Below are 26,966 nucleotides of genomic sequence, written 5' to 3' on the forward strand. Positions count from 1 at the left end.
ACATACACAGGGCTCCTCAAAATGGCTGCTTTTTGGTTGCTTCATGCTACCAATTCACGAATCCAAACCTAGATAGATGTCATTCAGGATATATTTATACTCCCCCCAAAAAATGATTTCACAAATGTGTTGGTTCCTAAGGGGAAAAAGCAAGGCCCAGTAACAATAAAAGCCATACTGAGGAATACGGCAACACCTGTTCAAAGCACCTGTTTCAAGGGGGAAAAAAATGATACGAACCAGAAATGATAGCATTTTATTTTAAAAAATATTTACAGAAAACTGTTCAGGAACTCATCTTTTTGGATAAAGCAATAAAAAATGGATTTATTTCCTATGAGTTCAAAAGCCTGTTATAGTGTTTTCATTATAAACCTATTGGTTCGAAAAAAAAAAAAAAATACTGACCTGAAAAACTCCCTATCAGTAGCACCTTGACTTTCATGATCTAATCACGATGGAAATTCTTACTACCACGACAAAAAGCAAAAACTCTGATTACTTGCTCAACGTGAAACTTACTACATTATTAAAATTTTCTCAAATTAAACATGAAATACAACATATGAGCAGAAAAAAAATTTCCACTTAATATAATGACCTGTGTGCTATTTAAAATCACAAATACTTTTAAGTAGCATACAGTTTATCTAAATGCATATTAATGTATTTAGATTATTTATATCCATTTTAAACTTACAATTACAGATTTATTTTTAGTGAAGTAAATACCAAATATTAACTCTTTAAAAAAGTGTCCCACATAAACCTGTGAGAGAAATTTAAAGTGAAATAGGCCACACTATTCTAAGCTCATAGGCAACAAACCTAAAAACATGCCTCATTTGTGTATTCACTAGGAGGTCCAAATATACAAACAAAATCAAAACAATAAAGAACACCAATAGCACTTGATAAAGATTAGACAGAGTATCAACAATGTAAAAAATACAATGTATTATATGATGAGTTTGAATGCAAAAACCATATATTTATTAAACATGTGATTAACTTAAAAACACCAAACCAGTTTGTTTTAAAGTGCTCCTCATCCAAGACCTTGGACAAAACCATCCCTCCAAAGTGAATTTAAAAAAAAACAGTTTACAAGGCAAACACTGACAATAGGTATGGACAGGCACTACCAAAAAATGTTATTTGTTCTTTAATTAAATAATGCCATTCTCAAGTGATGTAGAGCAGTCACCTTGACAGAATTCCTTTTTTTGTATAAATAGTCATAAATAAAAAAATGTCTCTAGATAGTCTAAAGAACTGCAAACATTAATACCTTACAACAGCAGCTTAATGTCTATTTTAGGAAAAAAGCACTAAAATCCTCTTCCATTGAAAGGCGTTTATTTCTCTGGTGTAAGTGAGCAAGGTCACTACAACATTCACCTCTTTTCTAGAACAATGTAAATAACAACGTATACACATCTTAAATTTGGTAGGTCATAAAAGTTAGGATGCAATCATTTTTTGATGCAACAGAAAAATAAATAAATAAAAGTTAAATACTTTAACCCAACATTTGGTTTTGACAAATCAGTAGTGTCAACTTCACATATGAAGGACAGCATAGTCTGGTTTTTTAAAAAAATCCTCAATATGTCACGGTATTGGGGCTAAAAATATGTAGAATATTAAATGTTTCCTTTTGCTTAAGGGAATATAATAGAATCACCATCAAGCTGCTATCGTAACTCATTTTTAGCTGGGGTAAAGTGACCATTTGGTCCATGGCACAAGTTACAGATACTACACTTCTGTCAAACAGAAACCTTATGTTTCTAAGATTTCATGTTTATAAGCTACAATACACACTGACTCATCCGTCAGTCCCTCACAGTTTTTTAGAAAAATATCTACATTTGTCCTTTTGGAGGTCAAAATGTTACACCATCATTTGTTTAAAAAAAAAAAAAAAGATGCACATTCATACTGTGAAGTTATTAGGAAAATACTCTTGCAAATAAACTATATAAAGATAAAATACACTTCAAAGGTATGTGGGTTGTTTTTTTGTTGTTTGTTTTACAGTATTCTATAAAGTGCAGAGAAATCCTAAGGGAAAAACCACTCCCTATAACATAGTTTCAGTACAGCAGCTTTTGCATAGCAATACTTAGAGGAAGTTGGACACTTCCGTTTCCTCAGGAAGAGAAGGATGGAAGAGCGTCTTCCGATTCAGATTTCTTTTTGGCCGTAAGTCTGCTTTCTTCAGGAATGGCTGCTGATGCCAGATCTCCATTAAGTGTATTTCTTGAACAGTGAACAGGTCCTATTAAGAAATTAAGTAAAAGGTTAAAAATAAATAAGTAAATAAATGATAAATAAATATGCTATCGATACTAACTCCAGTTCTCCATGGAAAAAAATTTTTTTTAAATTTCCTATTTAGGGACATGAAATTCTTTCAGCTTCCTATTAATTTTTTTGACTATTTGCTTAATAGAGAAAAATCTCACCTTCCCACTATTGGCAGTCATAAGGAGAAACTTCATAGCTAAGGAACTAAATTACAAGGGCACCAGAAGTAGAGATATTTGTTTGGCTCACTGCTAGAACCATGGTTGGCACATAGTGGGCAGTCAGCAAATATATGCTGAAGTGAATGTAGTCTTTGTTACCTACTCATTTTTCAGCCTGATTGTTGTAATGCTGTTAGTATCCTTCCTGTTTTCTAGGGAAAAAAACAAATCAAAACAAAACAACAAGATCCAAAAAAGGTTACATGCCTCACCCAAGATCACACAACTGGTAATAGAGTGAGGACTAATTCAGGTCTTATTCTTCTCATCATAAGACTTTCTGAGCAAAGCTGACAAGGTACCTCACACCGAAAGTTCCCGTATTTCCACGTGGAATACAACTCACAGAACTCATTGCAGCTGCAACTGAACACAGCTAAACACACTGGCATGGCCCCATTCCCAAACAATTGCACTTTTGTGTGTACATGTTATTTGAATTTACCAGGAACGGTTACAACTTTTATAATTTTTTTAAATCTAGTTAATAAAAAATAGAAGTTTTCTCTCTCAAGGAAAAGAATACTTGGGGATAAATTTTCTTAGTGGGGCAGCCACTAAGACTGCCCAATTGCAAAACATGTACTTTCTAAAGAAGAGCACCAATTCAGTCTCTGCTTTGTCAACTAACTGAGACACAAAGTTTTACGATAAACAGATGGAAATCTAAGGATAAAACTTCTCTAGCCACACTTCCCAACTTAAAAAACGTTCTAGAGAACTGAGATATATGTTTGTATATAACTGCGGATGCATGTGTGTATGTGTGTACATGTGTGTGAAGGTATGTGTGACTAGTTCTGTTACACTCCTTAACAGCTAACTATGGGAATGCTAAATGGAGTCAGGCATGCACACTGAGAGCTTCTGAAAATTGGTTTCAAAAATTCAAAACCAGGGTGCTTACAAGAGAGCTAAGAAAAATGGCTGGATTTTTTAAAAAATTATTTTCACGGGGCGCCTGGGTGGCTCAGTTGGTTAAAATATTATTTTTGCCATCACAAATGAAAATGATCCCCTTAGACTAAAAAGGAGCAGTATCTAGAGAAAAGTACAGGCAGCATACAGAACTCTTTCATGGGCTCTAGATTCAAAGGGTCACGTAAACCGGGCAGAAAGAACAAGGTCAGTCAGAATCCACCCTACCTGCCTCCCACACCAAACCTCTAACCCTCTTCCACTTAGTTCCTCCAAGTTGTACTAAATTGGCCTGGGGAAGTTTCCTTCTCCCTTCCCCTTCCCACCCTCACCCCTTTTCCTTCCTTTTTGTACCCACTGTCCCAACTTAAATTCAAAAATGGCAATGAGCACAGAGCAGTGCTCTATATCAATAAAGAGTTCTGCAAGAAACAACAACAAAAAAAGATGCCATCACCTTCTAGAAATCTGAAAATGACCAGCAGTCCCTCTCCAAACTCCACCACCTTCATGAACTCTATCTTCCCCCCATCATTAAACCTGTTTAACTTTCTGGTTCCGTAAAACAAGTTTTAATCAATGTGAATTAGCGGGGCTCTTCCAGGCAACCTAAAGAAATCTAAACACCATTTATGATGTCATCTCCACAAGAGAAATAAAATCTGTTTTCCGAACGACAGACTTACAAATTCTTGGAACACGACCTGTCCCCTAACTAGGAACTGTATGTAATTTCCATCACACACGCTTCATGGGCAAGAGGAAAGACTCTGAAAAGCAAAAGTCTACTAATGGAGTTGTAATAGTAAGACCCTATTTGTGTTCACAACAAATCATGGTCACCACTGTCTAACTAGATATTCTGAGACAGATTCGCTCTCTCCCAAATAAATTAATATTAAAAACAAATAAATAAAAAAGTCTAGAAAATCAGAAAACTAGAAAAATCAATCTAAAATATCCAACATAGCGGCGCCTGGGTGGCTCAGTTGGTTAAGCGACTGTCGTCGGCTCAGGTCATGATCCTGGAGTCCCGGGATCGAGTCCCGCATCGGGCTCCCTGCTCAGCGAGGAGCCTGCTTCCCCCTCTAACCCTCCCCCCTCTCATACTCTCTCTCTCTCTCTCTCTCTCTCTCATTCTCACTCTCTCAAAATAAGTGAATAAATCTAAAAAATAATAATAAATAAAATACCCAACATAGAAGCAAATGATCACCACTCAACAAAAGCTTTGAAAAAGCTTTCTCTCTGAAGAGAAAAATAACTAAATTTGAACATAAACCACAAAACCTTTCCTAAAGTATTCAATCTCTTTATGCTGCCTCTTTGAAGAAAAAGGGAAGAAAAGGCACAGGAATAAATGCTACTATAATTCACCACCACCGGAAAAATGTATTTTCCTTGGCCATTTCAAATTATTTAAGTAACAATGCTGATTTTTTTTCTCTGAACTTAGACCTTGCCTTTATTTTCCCCTAGAATCCTACCCACAATTCACGCTTTCTTCTAAAATGTTTTTGAAATGTAAATATAGTGGGAGTAGAACATTACTAAGAGATTACTAAAATGTACTGGGAAGAAAACATTTTGATGTTATATATACACACATATAAATCAAAGATACGGCACTTACATAGAGGTATTCAGCACTTCTTAGATAATAACTAATAACAAAGGTGTCTGTAAGAGGAAATAGGAGCTTCTGTGGATTGTGTGCTGTTTGCCTGGCTCTGAATTAAGGAATGAATCCAAGGGCAAAGTACAGTGTTGACTATCAGTATCCTTCGTTTATTTCAACACTTATAGAGCACCACAACAATTCTGGAAAATAAGCCAAAGAAAGAGACAGAGCTGCATTTAACTCACTATCTGGGTCTTCAGGATGAATATCATTACAAGAGTCTGTATCTGAGTAGGTTCTTCGGCGTCGCTGGGAGAGTCGGTGAAGTGCAGATACCGGTTCTTTTACACAGTGGCTACTCCTACAAATTAAGCAGAACGCATTACATTGTAATACCCTCAACTTAACTGGAGCGATTTTTGTTTGTTTTTAGAGAGAGTGAGCTCGCATATGAGTGGGGGGTGCAGGTGGGCGGGGAGGGGCAGAGGGAGAGAGAATCTTAGGCAAGCTCTACACTCAGAAAGGAACCAGACGTGAGCCTTGATCTCATGACCCTGAGTGCATTAGCTGAGCCGAAATCGAGTCAGACACTTAATGAACTGAGCCACCCAGGCACCCCTTAACTGGAGTTTTAAATGACTTCTTCAAATGAAAGACGAACTATTTTTTATTTCCAAATTTCTATTTTAGCAAGATTCAACTCCTTCAGAGGTCACGCCACAGGCAAGTCAAATCATTTAGAATCCAGCTGGTAACCTGAATATGACCTCTGAGCCAAACTAAATGGAAAGGGGGTAAAATAAAGCAACTTCTTTTATAGAGAAGGGTCCAGTGAGACTGTAGACATATCAGAGGGTTAACCAATGTTTGAAAACTAAAAGTTATGACTTCACAAGTGCATGTATCTAGTGTCAATCCATATCTGATCAAAAATAGCAGAGTGAAGGGGATAGGCACGTAGGTAAGGAACATGCTAGAGGTCAACTCACTGACAGCAGCAAGAACAAATAGACATGGCAAATGGAGGCTACAAAATCTACTGTAAAAAGCAGTCTGGTGGGGGGGGCGCCTGGGTGGCTCAGTCAGGGAAGCGTCGACGCCCGATTTCAGCTCAGCTCATGATCTCAGGGTGGTGAGACTGAGCCCCACGTCCATGTCCGGCTCTGCACTTAGCGCTGAGTCTGCTGGTCCCTCTCTCTCTGCTCCTTCTCCCCCGACCCCCGGCTGGCACACACTCGCTCTCTCTCAAATAAATAAATATTAAAAACAAATAAATATAGTCTAGAAAATCAGAAAACTAGAAAAATCAATCTAAAATATCGAGCACAGAAGCAAATCATCACCACTCAACAGCACTTCAGCTGCCACTGTATGGAAAGCCTAATATTACTGTTCCTAATGACAATCTTGCGTCATCAAGAAAAAAATAATTTTAAAATTCTAATTATATTTGGGGCACCTGGGTAGCACAGTTGGTTCAGTGTCTGACTCTTGGTTTTGGCTCAGGGTCCTGATCTCAGCGTTGTGGTATCAAGCCCCACATCAGGCTTCTTGCTCAGCACAGAGTCTGCCCAAGACCATCTCTCCCTTTCCCTCTGCCCCTCTCTCCTGCACATTCCCATGCTCTTTCTCTCCCTCTCTCTAAATAAATAACTTTTTTTAAAAAAGCCTAATTATATTTTATTTAATTAGAGGTAGAAAAGATAAAATACAGTTCAGAAAAATTTCTATCACAAAAATAGAAGTTTGTAAAAGGGATCAAGCTTCTATTTTTCTAGAAAATTCAGCCGGTGAAACTCTTCATTCCCTGACAGGATTGGAGAGATAAATATTTACATCACAGGGCTCCTCTGAGCACATGATAATTCAGAGGTCACATAATCATGGTGGGGAGGAGGTGGGGAGTGACAATACTAAGGGCTCAGTTAGCCCTTTTTCTTAGTGTAGAAAAATAAAAGCTAGTGTCACTACAATTTCACCAATTTCCAAAGAACCAAATAAGACAATCAGAGCAACTTAAAAGACTTACCTACCAAGATAAAAAACACTTTAGTGGTCTGGGATATTGGATAAATGTCTTAAATGTGCTGATATGACTCTATACTTTAAAATGTCAATTGGTTTTTCTCTTTTTTCGGTAAGTTCTTTAATTCTTAACAAAACAACAGATCAGCATGAATATATGACTATAAAAAGCTGTCGGAAAGTGAGCCTAATCATTGGACCCTTGATACCTCAAAAATGGATTTCTACCAACCATCATTTGATGTAATTTCAAACATTTAAAAAAGGTACAAGAGCTGACAAGGTGCTTACCTTGCTGGTTAATTTATTCACTCATGTATCTTCACTGACTTCACCTACTGGTGCTAGGCCCTAAACTTAGATATAATGCTAAGCAAATCAGAACCAGGCTCTGCTCAAGAAAAGTTTCCATCCCACACTACTTCAGGTTAAAGGCCCAAAAAATTTCTCTAAGTAGGTATAATTCTGAGAGAACTTGATTAAAAGAAAAGGTTATTTTACCTCTCTGAACTGCAAGAACCAGGATGGCTGACAGAACGCTTCATCTAGAAATTTAAAAAGAAAGTGAACATAATCCATACATCAAGTAGAATAATACAGCTCTAATGTATTATCATTATCATAATTAACACAAATTTGCTCAGATGAAAAAAATGACTGGCTAAGAAATTTATCCTTTACAGACTCAAGCAACACTATCAGCACAATGTCAAGCTTTGTCCCTAAAAACCATTCATCGGAATCTTTCCCAACACATATCAAAAATATGCTAGATTCTTTTCTCAATAATTAAAACCAAATTTTATGTTTTACATATGTATGTATGTGTGTACATGTATATAAAAATATAAAAAATGTATTATAACCACTCCAAAAAACCATACAATTTAAAGGAATATCTAACAAGCCAGAAAATATTCTAATAAATATCTCTCCCTCTCTTTTTCTTATAGGACAGGAAAAGAGTCTGGTAGCAAAGCTTTTCTTTATAATTCATTATTCAGGTCATTGTTACACAGATGTTCTAAAGTATGGTTTTCATGGAAGATGGCATTAGTAATTCAAGTCTTTAAAGAACTCAGAAGAAGGGCACCTGGGTGGCTCAGATGGTTAAGCCTCTGCCTTCGGCTCAGGTCATGATCCCAGGGTCCTGGGATCAAGTCCCATGTTGGGCTCCCTGCTCAGCGGAGAGCCTGCTTCTCCCTCTCCTTCTGCACCTCCCCCTGCTCATGCTCTCTCTCTCTCTCTCTGTATCTCTCTGTCTCAAATAAATTAAAAAAAAAAAAAAAAAACTCAGAAGAAGAACCTCAAGTCTCAAATAGGTCTCTAAAACATATATTTAAAAAAATTTTCAAAAACCTGATTAAAAGCTTTAACAAATATGACAAATACTAAACTGAATTTAAAAGATCCAACTACTCCACCAAAAAAAAATAGGAGGGGCCCAATTAAAACAGATTATTTCAATGTTCAGCAAGGTAGCAAAAAAGCAAAGTTTATACTACAGGCTAAGGACGGTTGCTTTTATACGCAGGGGCTCAAGGGTCTTACAAGTCCAAGTCTAACATCTGTGTTATGTAAATGCCTGCTGTATTTGTAACAAGAGCCACCAGTTGCTCTGAGAAGTCCCAGTTGAAATGATAACAGATATGATCAACCCAATTTGTAGTCCAGGGAACACTAATATGATTGACATCAAGTTGCAGATGGACATTAACATCTCCTTTAACAGAAGTCAAGTCCTTTGGGCTTACTCACCCAAGGACATCACCACTACAATAATCACTCAATCTGTGGGTCAAAATGACGATTATTTGAACTTCTGATTAGGATTTGAAATAAAATTGAATGCAAATTTGTTCTAGGAGGGACACAATAAGATTAACTACATAAAGTAGTTTAAAAGTCAATTTAAATAGTTTTAGAATTCTCAAATCTTGCACAGCTTTATCTTCCATTTACTCATATTATTAAAAAGAAAAAAAGAGATTTTCCCAAAAAGACTGTCTAACCTTTTTTCCACGCTGTGTCTCCAGAACTAATTATCATAAGCCACAATTTTTGCTTGATATATGAAGTAAAATGGCAAAGCAAGTAAAAATAGCCAATATCTTTTAGATTAGCTTATTGGACTTTCTATCAAATTGCTACTGATAAAAGGTTTTGATTTAAAAACAGTTATAGTTTCTTAGACGTAAAATACTACAGAGTATTTGTTACAGAAGGCATTTTCCTCAGAAATTCAATACAAAAACAAGGCAGCTTTGAGGTGGTTTTATTGCATGTGATTCTATGAAGTCAAATACAGTAGTATTTGTAGTAAAGTCTGTACTTGACACCTTATAAAACAGTGTACCCCTTATATATCAACTTCAGGAACATAGCACTAGAAGAGACATCTACAGTCATACCATCCTGAATGCGCCCAATCTAGGAACGTAACACTATATATACGTCCATCTCAAAAGATCTTTTCTGGTTCAACCGTATAGGTTATTTCACAGTTCGTAACATATCTACAATTGTTTTATAAAGCAATATCGTCAAACTGTTCGACTGAACACTACTGTACTATGAGATGTTATTCAAAAATATGTAAGAAGGGTCAAATAAATTCCAGAAACAATGCACACCATCTCTCCTTCTCAGAGATTCATAATACATGTTAGCATAAAAGAAATTCTAAGAAAAGAGGTTCTAAGAAGTCCTATGACAGAGAAACCCAATTCATTTAAGTTAACCTAGCACGTCCCAAAATAATCTGCCCATAAAACCCATTTCATAGTACACCTGTCCCAGAAGACACTACTGGCCCATCATACACTGATTAGAAAAAAATTTAGATAATAATCTTTACTTAATCTCATATAGCTAAATTGGCTGGGGTGGATAAAAAAACCTAGGAATAAGTTGTACCCTATTCTTTCTTCTAACAAATAAGCCTTCAAGTAATTGCTAAAATAGTACCAGGTGGCATTCTTCCCTCTATAAAAGGGCTCCTGAAAATACTTGGATGAAAGAAATGTAAAGTCTCATCAAACTCTGTCTCACCTACGAGTTCCACACAGCTTGCCTAAGCAAGTTTATTACTCTGGGAAGGACAAGGAGTCCACTGCCCCAGGGAAAGAGTACTTGTTGTTCAGGGCAATCAGAAGGAAAGAAACTAACACAAAGCACCTGTGTTAAACACGTTAGCCCCTTTGCAATGACCTGCTGATGGAAGAGACCTTTTATTTTATAGATGAAGAAAACGAGGTCCAGAGAGATTAAGGAACTTGCCTACTCAGAGGGCTCAGTTCCAAATACTGACTATAAAACACTGTTTTCCCTATATCGTGTTGCTTCAAACCCCTTACAACGCCTTTACGATTTGCTTAATTTTACCCCTTTGCTTAATTTTATCCCTAATTTTATCCCAAGAAGAACAGTGCCCCCAACCTCTTCTGTGTCACAACACCCGCAGAGCAGTATAATATTTTCCTGGCACACTGGGGTAAACGGTACAGTCCTCCATGGGGAGGCGATCAGGACCTTGGTACATGCTGAGCCCAAAGAGCTGAGAGGCTCCAACACCGAAGAGGAGTACAATCTAAAAAAAAAATTCAATCTGTTGATTATTTCCCCTTCCACTGCCAGATTCCTCCCTTAAAAATAAAAACAAAAACAAACATGCAACATCACTGGAAGAAAAAGAATTCCCAACCATTTGAACAGGAGAAGGTGACACAGGAGAAACCAAGGGATCCGGATGGGACAGCTGAAACATCTCAGGTTTAAACTTGGCATTCGCTATCTTCACACATTCCTCAAGTGTTGTGATGAATGTATTACATGTGGCACTAAGCAGAGAAGAGGCTTCATTCATGTTCTGAAAAATTACACACTGAGTTGAACAAACTCACACACAACTATATGGAATCATGCACCACATTCTAATCAAGTGACTAAACTTTATCTCCAATAGACACCTTACTAGCTTATATGCAAATCTACTTAAAATCTACTCCCTTAGAAAATTAAAGCAATACATGAATATGAAATGTCTATCAAGCAGTGTATGAAATTAGAGTCTAAGAAAAAATAAGTTTTGCATTTAAACCAAATAACCAATCATATTGAAAAACTATGTACAAAAATGTATCGTAGATAAACCCAACCTAAACAGTAATTTTCTAAGTAACCAAATTCTGAAGGAGGTCACAGCAATGGAAACACCCTGAGAGTTACTTAGTGGCAGGCACAACTCATATATACTCCAAACCCCTTCTCCCACTTCTTCCTTGGTAGAATACAAACCCCAATCTTTGCTTTATGACAGCAATGTGTCCTGACCCTGGGGGATGAATACAGACTGGTCTGAGCCAGTCATGGCAAGTCCATGACTCTTTGTCAAATATTGATATTTCTTAGGTTCCTTTGACCCAGACCAAAAAAAAAAGAGAGAGAGAGAGAGAGAAGTCTGCTGAGGAGTTGCTGAGACTTTTGTTCCCAGATAAAAGCCCAGGACAGCAAGTCGAGAAGGTCTCTTTCCACCTTGGTTACCCCAACTGCCTCCTGCATCTGTGTGACCTTGACAGTCACCCTGAAGCCTTGGGCATTAGGGGAACAATCAAATACACCAAGAATGGCAGAGTGGAAGGTCCTTGATACTGTCAGTGAGCTGCGGAGCAAATGTGAGGGCACCTACCTCCAGAGAGCTTGTGGTGAGACAGTAAATGCCCTTGGGGTTCAACATGCCCACAACTAAAGGGGACCTCACAGAAGACTGCTCCCCACCAGGAGAAGGCCACGGCGGGGGGCGGGGGGCGGGCAGGAAGATTTCTTGTCCCATTTCTCCCAGGTGAGGTGAAAGGAGACTAAGAACCATGCCGGCCTTTCACCCAGAGAACAGTAGGGCCCACTGGTCCTCCTTTATCAGAAAGTGTGAACCTATCTCACTGTCAGGCCCCACACATCTGAAATTGGATTCCTGTATTACTGTTCTGAGGACATTTTTAAAAAGTTCTTTGATAAAGCTAAATTATCAATTCTCAGTCCCTGAAACTGGAACCTTATTACCAAAAGAAAGAGAACAGCAGTTGCCCAATGATTCCAGCCCAGAAAACAAAGCCTGGAATGCTTCCTCCCCACCCCAACCTCCAAATCATCAGATTAGCTGCAAAAATCAGCCTTGATTCCCTGGAGAAGCGTGCTGCTTCCTGCTTTACTTGGTTGCACAGATATAATCTAGAAGTTCCCACAGATATCTGGAGTCTGTAGTAGGGACAGCCCAGAATAGCTAAAAATAGCTCATTTTGAAAACGCTTCTCTGCCACCCTATGGGAAGAACCTCACCCACCAGGGTATTACAAAGCATAACCAGACATGAAAGGATCATCTTTGTATACCTCTATGCTGGGAGATGAATGATTCTCATCATGGTGAACAAACTCTTGGATAGTATGAACTTGCTGCATTAGGAGATCACAGTAGAGGCGAAGTTCAGACATTTTGGTTTTCAGAGATTCACTGGTTTCACTTATTTCTGAAAGGAACATACATAAACATTCAGTTAGATTGTTTTCATATCCTTTGAACAATAAAACAAAATGGAGGGGCGCCTGGGTGGCTCAGTCGTTAGGCGTCTGCCTTCGGCTCAGGTCATGGTCCCAGGGTCCTGGGATCGAGCCCCGCATCGGGCTCCCTGCTCCACGGGAAGCCTGCTTCTCCCTCTCCCACTCCCCCTGCTTGTGTTCCCTCTCTCGCTGTCTCTCTGTCAAATAAATAAAATCTTTTTTAAAAAATAATAAAAATAAAAAAATAAAACAAAATGGAATCATTTAAAAAGTAAGACAACAGACATAAAAACCTACAGCTTAAGAGGTGGGAGCCCTTGGAAATAGGATACGAGGGTCTTGAAGAAAAACCTTCTCTTCAAATAATTGGGAAAAAAAATGGGAGTCATATATCTGACATGAAGTTTAGGTAGATTAATTCCCAGAGGCAGGGTGATGACCACTGGATTTTTTTTTTTAAAGATTTTATTTATTTTGCGAGAGAGAGAGAGCGCGTGCGCGCACGTGAATGGAGGGAGGGGCCGAGGCAAAGGAAGAGGGAGAATGTCAAGCAGACTCCATGCCGAGTGTGGAGTCCAACATGACTCAGGGCTCAGTGTCCCCACTGAGGGGACAGCCCGAGATCATGTCCTGAGCCGAAATCCAGAGCTGGTCACTCAACCGACTGAGCCCCTCGGGCACCCCCCGCCCGGACATTTTACACAGGATATTCCCATTCCATTACTCATCTTTCATTTAAAACGTGCTTGTATTTCTTCTTTTGTAAATTGTCTTTTCTAACCTTTACATATTTTTCCAGTTCTGACGTTCAGCTTTTTCTCTTAATAACATACAAATTAATAATTTATAAAAGTTCTTACACATTAAAGAGAGCAATCTTTCCCCTGTCCTATTCTATATACTGGAAGCGCTTTTCCAGATCTATCTGCTCTCTTTCAGTTTTCTTTATTGTGCATTTTGACATACAGAAGTTTTTAATTTTTATGTAGTCAAAACTATTATATAAACATCTATTTTCTTCTGGTCCTTTCATAACTTCATCTTCACATTATACTGTTCTCAGAATTGTTTTATTAAGAGCTTACTTCCTTTAATATGTCCAGACACACTAACTATCCAGCCATAATCTCAGCCATTCACTTACCAATACCCTCTAAACCAGCAGTGTAAATAGCAGAGGAAGCAGGGGAAAATACACGTGCTAGATCCTGGCATTTCTCCATACTCCCTGGATCAGGGGCACTGCTTTGTGATACTAGCCCCAAAGCCACTCTAGCCACAATGGACCAAACCAGCTCTATCTGCCCACTTGACCTAACCTAAATTAGTTTCTACTCAAATTTAAACCCATTCCTTCTTTTTTTTTTTCAATTGTAGTACAATACATGTAGTGAAATTTACCATTTTAGCCATTTTAAGTATACATTAAATACATTCACAATGTCCTACAACCATTACCATCATCCATCTCCAAAACTTCTTCATCCTCCCCAACTGAAACTTTACACCCATTCAACAATAAAGCCCCATCCCCCGCCCCCAGCGCCGTCAACCATTATTCCACCTTCTGTCTCTATAAATCTGACTACTCCACGTATCCCAGTAAGTGCGATCATAATATCTGTCCCTTTGTGACTGGCTTATTTCACTTACTTTTTGAGATTCATACATGTTGTAGCATGTGTCTGAATTTCCCTCCTTTTAAAGGTTGAGTAATATTCCATTGTATGTATAATACTACATTTTGTTTTTTTCTTTGTCTGCGGACATTTGGGTTCTTTCCACCTTTTGGCTATTGTGAGTTTCCACTCCTTCTTATCCTACCCTTAGCCATACCCTACCCGTGATGTTCTTTCATATGTTTTTAAATGATTATAAATTCAATTCTGGGCCTTCATTTTTCAATACCCAAATTTAGTGTTTTCAGTAATCTAACTAACTTCTACTATTTTTTAATTATAAAAGTAATACATGTTCGGGGTGCCCTGGTGACTCAGTTGGTTAAGCGTCTGCCTATGGCTCAGGTCATGATCTCAGGGTGCTGGGATCGAGCCCCACGTCAGGCTCTCTGCTCAGCTGGGAGTCTGCTTCTCCCTCTCACTCTCTGTGCTTCCCCTCTCTCTCTCTCAAATAAATAAAATCTTTTAGGAAAAAAAAGTAATATATACTCAATGAAAAATTTTGAAAAAACAAAGAAAAGATAGAAAAGAAAAATCAAACAACTGCAAACTCACTACCAAAATATAAATATTTTTTTAAAGATTTTATGTATTTATTTGAGAGAAAGAGAGAGCATGAGCGGAAGGAGGGGCAGAGAGAGGGAGAAGTAGACTCCCCACTGAGCAGGGAACCCCGATGCTTGAAAAGTGAGTCTCCTGCCCACAAATTACCTTTCCAAAGGTAACAACTTGACCAACTTTACAAATTTTTCCTGAGCTGACCAATGAATGGATATATAATTTTGAATCCTGCTTTTTTGCAATTATCATTTAACATTGGGCATTTTCTCACATTATTAAAATTCCTTGTAAACATTTTACTGGCTACATATCAGCTTATATCAGCCTATAGTTTACTGAACCATTCCCCTAAATTTCAACCTTTGCATTATTTACAAGTTTTTTCTACTATGATGAATATCTATGCATGTAAATCATCTTCTACATTTCTGATTATGTCTTTAGGACAGATTACTAAAAGTGCACAGGACACTTTACATTTATGTTTAAGAAAATACTCCACAAAAGAAAAATTTATAGTTACCTTTTTCTTTTTTCGTCCTAGTATCAGTCAAACAGGCTTTGGAGCTCCCCAGAGCAACCAGCCACCTCTGTCTTTCCGCTGCATTCACTGCCTTCATGTAGAAATGCTGCTCGCCTGGAATGATTAATTCCATTCTTGTGTTGTCTGCTGAATGGACTATGATGATAAACATGGGGGAAATAGAGTCACACACTTAAGTAATTTGGGGAGAATCAAACAATCACTCTTACACAGTATTAGATGTTTCAGACACCTAAAACAAGAAGTTGAGCTTCAGGATGCAGGCACTGCCTCTCCCTAAGGGACTATCTAGTGGCCCCTTAAAAACACATGCTCACATGTACTCATGCTGGCAGGGGGGCCAAAGTGGTGGTGGCAAGAGAAAGAGAGAACAGCACTGAAAACTAAAAGCTCCCTCTCTGGGGGCTGCCTGTACTACTTTAAGTACACAGGCACATAAGTGTGACAGTGTCACACTTACCACCATGTTTTACTGATTTCTTTGAAAGGAAAGTGTGTTTTATCCCCACCCCCCCCCAAGCCTAGGGCAGTGCCTGACCTTCAGAAGAAGCACAATAAATGGTACCTACGGCCATCTTCCATTAGCACGGCAGTCCTCAACTAAGGGCACACTACAAGCGTGTTTGAGACCTTCTCCTCTTTCCCACCATCCTCCCCACCTCTCCTAAACCACCCCTGACTTGATACTCAGACAAAAGAGAACTAATCAAGAATCATACTGAGCCAATCCTCAATCTTTGTTGTAAGACTAAATTTGTGCTACACTGTCCCTAATCAGTAAGCATTTGCCTCGCTCAGAGGAGTGCTGGCAGAGGGGTAAGATCGCAGAGGAGAAAGAAAGGAGTCTTTGCTCTAACAGAGGTGACATTTTAACCAGGGAGACAGACCGACACACCGAAAATAATCAAAACGACTAAATGATAAACTCTTTGGTACAGAGACATCCTGTGTAATTAAAATGAGAGAAAGTAAGAGGTTGGAAACAAAGCTTCAGGAAGAAGGATCTGACAACAGTAGAATTTAGTTAAGAGAAAAACTGCATTTAAAAAGGCCTAGATGAGGAAATAAACATAATATGTACTGAGGAGACAAGCCTACACAGAACCTTGTGTTGTATTACATGGTAATGATATTCATGAATGGACAAGCTGAATTGAGCCTAATTTTCAGGGGCCTTGAAAGTCTGGCAGAAGCCCTTATTTATATGATTAATTACTGAAAATACTGACCAGATATACTATGGCAAATAGTGCCAGAAAAGCTTTGCTAGCTTATCATTCTACTTATAAAGGCCATCCTCGGATGTAGATAGTGAAATATATAAACATGCAACAATCAATGATGGGTGTAAAAGATTTCCAAGCTGGGATAAAACTACTGAAATCCCCATGCTCCAAGAGTAACTCTTTTTTGGCTACTTAATACTAGTGAAAGTACCAATAGCTACCTCAAAAGAAAACAAAGCTCTAATTTCTAATAATTATTGCTACAAATGAAAATAAGATGACTCCAGGGATGCCTGGGTGGCTCAGTCATTAAGCGCCTGCCTTCAGCTCACGTCATGATCCCAGGGTCCTGGGATCGAGCCCCACATCGGGCTCCCTGCTCAGCAGGGAGCCTGCTTCTCCCTCTCCCTCTGCCTGCTGCTCCCCCTGCTTGTGTTCTCTCTCTCTCTCTCTCTCTCTCTCTCTGTCAAATAAATAAATAAATAAAATCTTCAAAAATAATAATAATAAAAAATAAAGAACAGGCAGAAACTTTGTTTTAAAAAAAAGAAAATAAGATGACTCCTTCTTTTTTTAAGTAGGATCCATGCCCAATACGGGGCTTGAACTCACAACCCTGAGATCAAGAGTCCCACGCTCCACCGACCTAGCCAGCCAGGTGCTCGAAGATGTCTCCTTTTTAAACATACCAAAATTGGTGTATTAATCAAAGATGTCCCCTCCAAAGTAGTCACCTGAGAAGACAATAAACTTAAGAATAAGGCTCCCAAAACATCAAGTTCTTAGCATAAAATGGACAAGATCTCTATATGCAAAACTGTAAAACAATCCTGAAATTAAAAACCTAATTAAGTATAGGAATACACCATGTTAATAGATCATAAGACTAAATATTGTCAAGAACACAATTCTCCCCAAATTGATGTACAGATTCAATACAATTCCAGTCAAAATTCCAAGCAGACATTTGTGGAAATTTACAAGCAGATTCTAATATGTGTTAAGGAAATGCAAAGGGCCAATAATAGCCAAGACAATCCTGAAAAACAACAAAGTTAGAAGACTTAGACTATCAGATGCTAAGAAGTATAAAGCTGAAGAAATTAAGACAGTGTGACTGTGACATTGGCAGAAGGATAGAAAAGCAGGCCCCTGGGACAAAAGACAGTCTAGAAAAAGACCCAATGTACACGGTCACTCACTTGGTGACAAAAATGTTTCTACAGTGCTCTAGGTGAAAGGCTGCTGTTTTCCATAATTGATACTGTCAAATGAATATCCCTTAAGAAAAAATGAATCTTAACCCCTGCCGATACCATATATAAAAATAAATTTTAAGTCAATCACAGACCTAATACGGACTTAAGTATACAAGGTAAAACAATAAGCCTTCAAGAAGAAAAAAAGATTTCCTAAGCAGGACATAAAAAATTCTAATTTAAAAAACTGAAAAATTGGACTTTATTGAAATGAAGAACTTCTGTTTATCAAAAGATATCTTTAACAAAGAAAATGCAACCTAAGAAGTGGAAGAAGATACTCACAATACAAAGACTCATTCGGACTATATAAAGAACTCCTACAAATCAACATAAAAGATAGTTTATTTATTTATTTATTTATTTATTTATTTATTTATTTATTTCTAAATTTCTAATTTAGAAATTGGGCCAAGGGGCGCCTGGGTGGCTCAGCCATTAAGCGTCTGCCTTTGGCTCGAGTCATGGTCCCAGGGTCCTGGGATCAAACCCTGCGTCCGGCTCCCTGCTTGGCAGGGAGCCTGCTTTCCCCTGTTCCCACTCCCCCTGCTCCCACTCCCCCTGCTTGCATTCCGTCTCTCGCTGTGTCTCTCTCTGTCAAATAAATGAATAAAATCTTAAAAAAAAAAAAAAGAAAAGAAATTAGGCCAAAGACTTGAAAAAGGACTCCAAAAGAAGAGGATGTTCAAATGGCTAATTAGTATCTGGAAAAAAAAAAACAAAAAAACAAAAAAACTCATCATTAGTTATTGAAAAAATACAAGGTAAAACCACCATGAGATACCAGGAGAAATATTCAAAATCTTAAAACTGATAATGCAAGTTTTGGAAAGAATGCAAAGCAACTGGAACTCTCATGCTCTGCTAGTTCAAGAATAAATTGGTACAACCACTTTGGGAAACAGTTTGGCATTATCTGCGACAAAGATTCTCTCCTGGATCAAACTTCATTCAGACTCCTCTGAGCCTTCTGCTTGACAAGGCCTGATCTTGGGCTTCCATCTCTGTCCTTACAGGGTCCAATTTTAGCAGGAATTCTGCTAAGTCACTTTAGCCAGAATCCTTCACCATCAATATCGGATTACCCTCAATGCCTGAACAAATTCCTCTACCCCCAATATCTCCCAGGTATTATCTGATCACCCCAGCCTGCCTTCAGCTAGAATCCTATAGGTCAGTTTAGCAAGAATCCTATAGGTCAGTTTAGCCAGAATGCCCCCTACTCCCTGATGTTTTCTCTTAGTAATTTTCCATCCACCGATTCCCCCCGTAACTCTACTCCTTGGCTACAAATTTCCACTTTTCTTATCGTATTCAGAGTTGAGCCCAATCTCTCACCCCTACTACAAAACCCCATTGCAGTAGTCCCTATACTTATCATGAGAGACTTGAATAAATTTGGCCTTACTAGCAAGTGTCAAAAATAATTATCTCCTTAGTTCTGCTAAAGCTAAATGTATGAATACCCAATGCCTCAGCAATTCTACTCCACTTCCAGATATATACTAAAGAGAAATGCATACATATGTTCAACAAAGAAATATATAAGAATCTTTATGGCAGCTTTACTCATTATAATCCCAAATGGAAAAAATATATATATACATCAATACTAAAATGGATAGCCAAATTGTGAGATATTCACACAGCAGAAATACTACAAATCAAAAAGAATGATTGAACTACTATTACACAGAACACAGATGAATTTCACAATGTTGAGTGAAAGAAGCCAACATACACACAAAATCCTGATTTATTCCATTTATAAAATGTTCAAAAGTGGGCAATATTTACCTATGGCAATAAAAGATTAATGTTACTTTTTAGAGGGATTAGTGGCTGAGGAGACAGGATAATATCCCAGCAGCTGGGATGCTGATAATATTCAATTTCTTAATCTGATCGGTGGTTACACGAGTGTGTACACTTTGTAAACATTCTTCAAGCTGAATATTTAAGATTTATTCCCTTTTCTGTATGTTATTCTTGAATAGAATGATTACTTCAAACAAACAACAACAGTAAAAATGCTGCCACACTTGAAACATTTTAGAATTGCCTTAGGATTCTGCCACTAAGTCTTTTAAATATCCTCAAGGGTGGAGAATCTTTGAACTCTGTAGTTTGATTTCTGATTCTCACCAAATATTATTTGGAATCAAATCTGGGGAATAAAATGAGACAAAACGATCGCTAAAAAAAAAAAAAAAAAAAAAAAAAAAAACCAAACCTCATGCTTTGAATGTGCTTTTCTTGTGCAATTTATACACTGGTTCATAAGGCAATTCTTTTTTTTTTTTTTTAAGATTTTATTTATTTACTTGAGAGAGAGCACATGCATAGCAGAGAGAGAAGTAGACTACCTGCCAAGCAGGGAGCCTGACGCAGAGCTTGATCCCAGGACCCTGAGATCATGACCCGAGCTGAAGAGAGCCACTTAACTGATGGAGCCACCCGGGGGCCCCCATATAGGAAATTCTAAAAGAGGAGTTCTAAAGTGTTACAGGTGATGATGGTGCAATTAAAAATAAGTACGTCAAAAATGAGTACCTGGAAAGCCAACACTTACTTGTATACATTTCAGTATGTTTGTTAAAAATAAACAAAATTATACCACATATATTTCAGGGAAGATGCAGTAATAATACACTAGGCTGAAGTGTTTCTATATCTTAGATAGCCATGACTTCCTTCCATTAGAACAGTAGTAATTCTCAACTAACGGGAGCATGTTACAATCAGACACGTGCATTTTGGAGAAAGCTCCCTGGATGACACTGATCTACCCCAGATTATGAATCACTGTTGTTGAAAGAGTCCTAGTGGTAAGAAGTCTTAAATGAATGAAGAACCAGATGTGTAGCAAGCAAAAATTCTATTTTGTCTCCATGGCTAAATCATACTGGGAACTACCATGAAACCACATAAATTTAGCAATCCAGCCCTGGAAAATGTGACATAACGCATTAGCTGCTGCTTTGGTTTAATCTAAATAAGAAAATGCACAGAGCAGTAAGATTACTCTGAAGCGTTTGATAGCCATGACCAAGAGCTCGCCATGTCAAAGGAACTCCCCTTCAGGAAGGACAAGTATTCAAGCTACAGAGGAGAAATGCAAAAGGCCTGTAGGTGTTTGATATTTACTACTCTAGTGCTTTAGTTCTTCCTTCAATTCCCTGAAGAATTCAATACTTTTTGTTATCATTTTGTCTGATCTCTCCTACCCACCTCCACCCCACACAACCCAACCAGACATACAAATGAATCAGTGGTCCATGAAACCTCCCATCGTGAAAATTACAGCATGACCTATTGGTTTATTTCTTCTCTTTCGGAAGAAAAGGATAAAACCTCTATCACCCAGAAGAGTTTATCTCCAATTCGGCAAAGAACCAGAGTTTATGACTCTGACTTCATGTTTTATCAAAAGCCCTACTTTCTTTCTTTCTTTCCTTCTTTTTTTTTTTTCAAATAAGGTCTATGCCCAACGTGGAGCTTGAACTCATGACCCCAAGATCAAGAGTTGCATGCTCTACCAACTGAGCCAGCCAGGCGCCCTGCCTCAACATTTTTAAAGCTCAGCTTCTAATCCTCACAATACCTTTACAATGAGAATGAAAGAGAACACTTGTGGACTCAGTATGGACACTAAAGTAGCATCCCTAAGAGACTGTTTTTCAGGTCCAAATTGGAGACTAACACTAAGATTTTTGGCTTTCAATTCAAAGTACATGTATAAAAGGAGAAATGCAAAAAACTGTGCTTAATAATGCTAAGTGCCACTCTTAATCGCTAAGGAAATAAATAGTATTGGAAGATCCCTACTGGATGAGAAATGCTTTTTTCCCCCTTTTTAGGTTACAGTGAAGAACGCTTTACTTACCTAACTTCAAGTTTCTCTAATTCCACGTATTCACTTACCTTTAATTTCACAAACTGCCATCTTGATACTTCCTTTGCTCCCTTTGCAAACATCGTCTTGTGAATCATAGTAAGACAGGATCCCATTATCCAGAACAAACCAACGAGGCTGCCAACCTACAAATATTGTGGACAACAAGATTAATGAGAAATTAATTTAATCACACAGACAACTATGATTTCAAAATTTACCATCCATGTTTTCTTGGCTCTACGGTAACATACTGACAATGCAATTTTTACCGGCCAAGGCTTAACCAAAATGTTCTTGCCTCAGTCCCACTTTGTTGGGAGAGCCTTCTGCAGAAATCTGTCGATCAGCATAAATATAGGGAGTAATACCTTTATTCTGACTCACAACCTTCTCATTAACAACCCGTTAAGACTCATCCTCAGTAATAACCCCACAAAGGGTAAAACATGGCTTCCCCCTTTTCCTGAAGGGAACAGAGTTGGGTTTCAATGGAATGGAAAAAGCAAGAGAAACATGGATTCTAGCCCCAGCTCTATTCTCACTCTTTAGTTAGATAAGTTGAAACAAATCATTTCAGTAAGTATCAAAGTTCTCAGTCTCCATAATGAGTGGGTTGAACAAGATGACCTCTCAGGTGCCACCCAGCCCTTAAAATCTGCAGTGGGACCTTCCCCCTCTTTAAATGTTGCCTAAGCAAACTCCCTCCCTTGCCAAGTGAGTGCTGAATGAATTCTAGTCTCTTCCACAGAAGCTGCACATTCTGTAATGAGAGCATGGATTTCCCGCACTCCCTCTCTCCTTGCCGTGCTGCTGCACAGCTCAGGCAGAAATGCTGGAAACTGCAATCATTCATTTCATTTGTGTTTATTCAGTGACTAGATCACACAACTGTCACAGACTTGGCTCTAAGGCAAAGCTGAGGATGAGGTTGATGGCTTTCTTCAGAGTTCAACTGCCACTCCTGCAAGCCAAACTCAGTGTACCCTAAAATCTTATCAAGCATGTTACTAATTTACAACAGTTCACTGATTAATAACACAGTGACCATGACCACAGTGCCTCACTGAAGGCAGTGTGACTGTCCCTGTTCTTTCTGTAACTATTAAACAACAGTTCAGCCTGGTCACATTAGACATAGCCTGCTATATGCTTAATCAATTCTGTTTTTCCAGGGCCAAATAGTACCAAGACAGTGGCCGATGGGACAGTCATTCTTACCCCCAATTCAGACCCAGGACTTACCTCCCCAAACGGCTTTTCCTGTAACACTTTTGAAATGACATCATAAAAAGATTAAATTTCACAAGAGGGAATGTCATAATACAGTTCAGAAAGCTGGACATCCAAAATAATTAAAATACATTTCAAACACTTGGAAAATTCTTCTTATGAAACACTATAACCCCTAATGAGGCCTAGCAAATTAAAAGGGAAGTTCTTTTGGTACACAAACTTCATCTTGTTTGTCATTGCATTCCCAGCACCTACAATGGTGCCTGGCACATAACAGGTGCTAAAAAAAATGTATCAACAGGGGCGCCTGGGTGGCTCAGTCATTAAGTGTCTGCCTTCGGCTGAGGTCATGATCCCAGGGTCCTGGGATAGAGCCCTGCATCGGGCTCCCAGCTCGGCGGGAAGCCTGCTTCTCCCTCTCCCACTCCCCCTGCTTGTGTTCCCTCTCTCACTTTCTCTGTCAAATAAATAAATAAAATCTTTAAAAAAAAATGTATCAACGATTAAATGAGTGATTAAACACCAGAAAAGTGAGATATTATATGTTATCCATGAGAGAAAAGATATGCAGTATATTACATGACAGTATATTGTATATTGAGCATGCACAGAAATGGTAAAAACACCTAATGCTAATTCACCGTGGCAAACAAATTATAAGCAGGATGGTAAAAGTACACTCCACCCCAGGTCCAGTGTGCCTATAAGTCAAATTGTGGTTTTGTAAGCCTGCATTATTGTGAGTCAGTATCTCTTTAAAACAAATAATGAGCAAAATGACTCATTTAGAATTTGTAGCAACTTGAAAGGTGACCATGGTTAAATATATTAAAATAATGAAGACTGTTAGTTATCTCTACACACCTTTTTGAAGAAATATTTAATTAAAACAATCTAATTGAGGGGCGCCTGGGTTAAGCGTCTCCCTTCGGCTCAGGTCATGATGGGATCAAGCCCTGCATCCGGGGCGGGCTCCCCGCTCAGCAGGGAGCCTGCTTCTCCATCTCCCACTCCCCCTGCTTGTGTTCCCTCTCTTGCTGTGTCTCTCTCTGTCAAATAAATAAATAAAATCTTTTAAAAAAATCTAATTGATTCACACATCTGTGAAAAAAAATTCATAGGCATTCTTTAAAAAAAAAAACTTTCTTTTTATCTCAAACTACCAAATGTTACTGAAATCCTTATTCTCTACAAAAGATTCTCAAAGAACACTGTCATGAAACTGCAAGATCATTCAGTACGAAGAGCTGCTCATTCTTCTGACCTAAGATGAACTAAAATGAATAGTCAGCATGCCACTGAGTCAAATTTATATTTTTAAGATGGAATTCTTCCAAACAAAAGATTTCATTTCAGCAAGCTTCTACAATGCATACTAGCAGTTTGCTTAAATGGTCTGCAAAGACTAAAAGCTTAAGCACATGTGGTTAAAAGCTCAACCAGCTGGTGCTCAGTGCCCTAGATGAGAAAGATGTCCACCAAGACCACATTTCGCTCCAGGAATATATTATGACTCACGTCAGTAATCACCCATTGCTCTAGGCTAGGCATAAGAGGGGTTCCTCCCAAGACGCTGTTGACACTATGCTTATGAAAGTTTGCAATGAGATGATCATTTGCATCTCAAAGAATAGAAACCATTGTCTTTAAAGTTAATACCATATCTCAACTAAACAGCGTAACTTCTCACAACTGCCCAAACAAAAATGCTTAAGAAAAAATATTTATCTCATTTTTTAAAAGTTCCCTGCTAAAACATGTTATTTATAGAAACAAACTGACATTTTAGTGTAAGCAAAATAAAACATGCATGTATCATAACTGTTAAAGAATTTGCTGCTTTAAATCAGGCTTTAGCATTCTGATTAATCAGAAAGTAAGAAGGAAAGAGAGAGGAAGGAAGAAGGAAGGAAGGAAGGAAGGAAAGAAGGAAGGAAGGAAGGAAGGAGCAACCATAGCTCAATGCTTATGCCTTAAAGTGTTTATATGCAGATTTTGCACAAGGTCAGGGTGGACACAAGCTGAGTGTACCATGCAGTTACCAAGAGGTTCAATACTTTGGGCAGAGTAAATAAGTGGGTAGCAAGTCAAGATGCCTATTATACTGGAACAAGAAATCTATTTCCTGCTTAATCTTACTTTAAACCCATTTCCTTTCCTCTAATGTGGTGAGATCATAGAATTCTGGAGTTGAACGCCACCTTTCAAGATAAACTGATCACCCTCTTACTTCACAAATTGAGATCTTGAGAGGGTAAGTGACTTGTCCATACCCCTGGTTGATGACAGAGATGGGTCTACAACTCAGAATTAAGGCTCTTTAAATGAGCCAGGCTGTTGGTGTCATGGAAAAAGCCCCTTCCCTGCTGGTCTCTCATTTCTACATTTCGGAGTTTTTCCTTCCAACCCACTTCATGGGTGACACTGACTTTTCTGCTTCTGTGCATTGCACTGTCCTCCACTATTTCTCACACTTACCTTAATTCCAAAACATAAAGACAGCTCACTGACAAGCAACTCTTAAGATAATGTTCTCTAGGGACAGTTTAACAACTTCAACAAGACACCTTGTAAAATAAACCGTTCTATAATTTCCTATAAATTTAAAAAGAAACAGAGAAAAGATTTCTTAAAATTAAATCTTGATCTTACAGGATCCATTCTAGTCCTGTACCCTGACAACTCAGTTATGAACAAAATGCCGAATCAAGTGTGAATAAGGATGGAGACTGCACCAACACATGCAGAGTAACTGGAAATTGTTACGGAAGCCACAGGAGGAAATAAGTATTATTACACGGGAAAAGAAGCGGTCAGGCGCACTTCCCACCCTGAGGAAGATGCGCAGTCTCAAACCGTCCCCTGCAGTGGCCAGTTCCATCAAGGGGCTGAGTGAGGGATTAAGCCCGGGAAGCAAAAGGAGCCCATTCTCTGCGAGGGTCACTGCAGGCCAAGCAGAGGGAAGGGCCCCTGACCCTCCTTTTCGGCAGCCTCCCCACAGAAACCCGCCCAAGGCCCCCGCCTCTCCCCGCCACCGCCCCCCCGCCCCGGGGTACCCGAGCCCTCTGACCTGTGAGATAGTTGGTCCACTTGTACAGAACCCCCTCCATGCTTCAGAGCCCGGCGCCGCGCATCCTCCTGGCCGGGCGCCGGCCGCGGTGCTGGGTAGGCGCGGAGCCTGGGCAGCCCCTCCCGGCCCGCCCGGGCACTCCCCGGGCAACCCCGCCGGCACCAAGCCGCCCTCAGCCCGTGTGCGCGCCGCCGGGACGTGGCGGCCCTTAGAGGCCGGGGCGGCGGCCGCCGCGTGGAGGTCGGGGGCCGCCAGGCGCGGGCTCAGACATCCCCGGGCGAGCCTGGGCGGCGGCGGCGGCAGCTACAAAATCACGACCGCAACCGGCCTTCGGCTCGCGCTTCCAGCCCACGGCGGTTCCCCTCCCGCTCCCCGGCGCTCCCTCCTCTTAGCCCGCCTTCCTTCCCCCCGGGCTCCCCGTTTGTTTTCATTGACCCCGACGTCGCTTTCACTTCCTGGATGAAAGGGGCCGGCTCGTCCCGGGAAACCCCTCCCCGGCGGCGGGGCTGGAGGAGCGGGCGCGGCCTGCTGCCCCACAGCGGTGCTGGAGGCTGCGGGAGGGGCCTGGCGGCCGCGGCACACCTTTCACCTCCCGGCCAGGCCACCTGACTCCGCCTCATCCTCCCTCAGGCCCGCGGCCGGCGGTCCCGGGGCTCCCTACACTTCTCCCCCAGCCCCGGAGAAGCCTGGACCGACCACGCCGTGGGGCTAAACCCTCCGAGTCCGAGTGGGCGGACTCGGACCCCGCGGCGCCCTCGGCCCCCCGCAGCCCCGAGGACTAGCTGGCCGCGCACACGTCCCGCGGGAGAAGTAGGCCGCTCAGGTTTTCCTATAGCTAAGCCT

General features: G+C 39.7%; 1 protein-coding gene across 2 annotated transcripts; it reads right to left on the reverse strand.

The window, feature by feature from the left end:
• Positions 1 to 233: 233 nt before the first annotated feature.
• PLEKHA3 (pleckstrin homology domain containing A3) lies at positions 234 to 26,683 on the reverse strand. Of its 2 annotated transcripts, XM_025849308.2 has the most exons (8): positions 26,124 to 26,680; positions 21,847 to 21,963; positions 15,417 to 15,572; positions 12,486 to 12,622; positions 10,802 to 10,966; positions 7,600 to 7,643; positions 5,319 to 5,434; positions 234 to 2,284 (listed from the first exon to the last, which is right to left on the reverse strand). In XM_025849308.2, the coding sequence occupies exons 1-8, from the start codon at positions 26,161 to 26,163 to the stop codon at positions 2,157 to 2,159; spliced, it is 903 nt and encodes a 300-aa protein (XP_025705093.1). In that variant the 5' UTR covers positions 26,164 to 26,680; the 3' UTR covers positions 234 to 2,156. The 2 variants fall into 2 exon arrangements, with proteins under 2 accessions (XP_025705093.1, XP_025705114.1); XM_025849329.2 differs by lacking the exon at positions 10,802 to 10,966 and having other exon boundaries at positions 26,124 to 26,683.
• Between the last annotated feature and the right edge of the window lie 283 nt (positions 26,684 to 26,966).

This window comes from Callorhinus ursinus, unplaced genomic scaffold (assembly GCF_003265705.2).
Source record: "Callorhinus ursinus isolate GAN/ISIS: 27379988/994484 unplaced genomic scaffold, GSC_fseal_2.0 scaffold2, whole genome shotgun sequence".
Lineage (NCBI taxonomy): Eukaryota > Metazoa > Chordata > Mammalia > Carnivora > Otariidae > Callorhinus > Callorhinus ursinus.

Coding starts and splice junctions, on each gene's coding strand:
- PLEKHA3 (XM_025849308.2), bottom strand. CDS start 26,163: ATGGAGGGGGTTCTGTACAAGTGGACCAACTATCTCACAG. Junction 5,435..7,599: donor GGTTCTTGCAGTTCAGAGAG/GTAAAATAACCT, acceptor CTTAATTTGTAG/GAGTAGCCACTGTGTAAAAG. Junction 2,285..5,318: donor TCATCCTGAAGACCCAGATA/GTGAGTTAAATG, acceptor ATTTCTTAATAG/GACCTGTTCACTGTTCAAGA.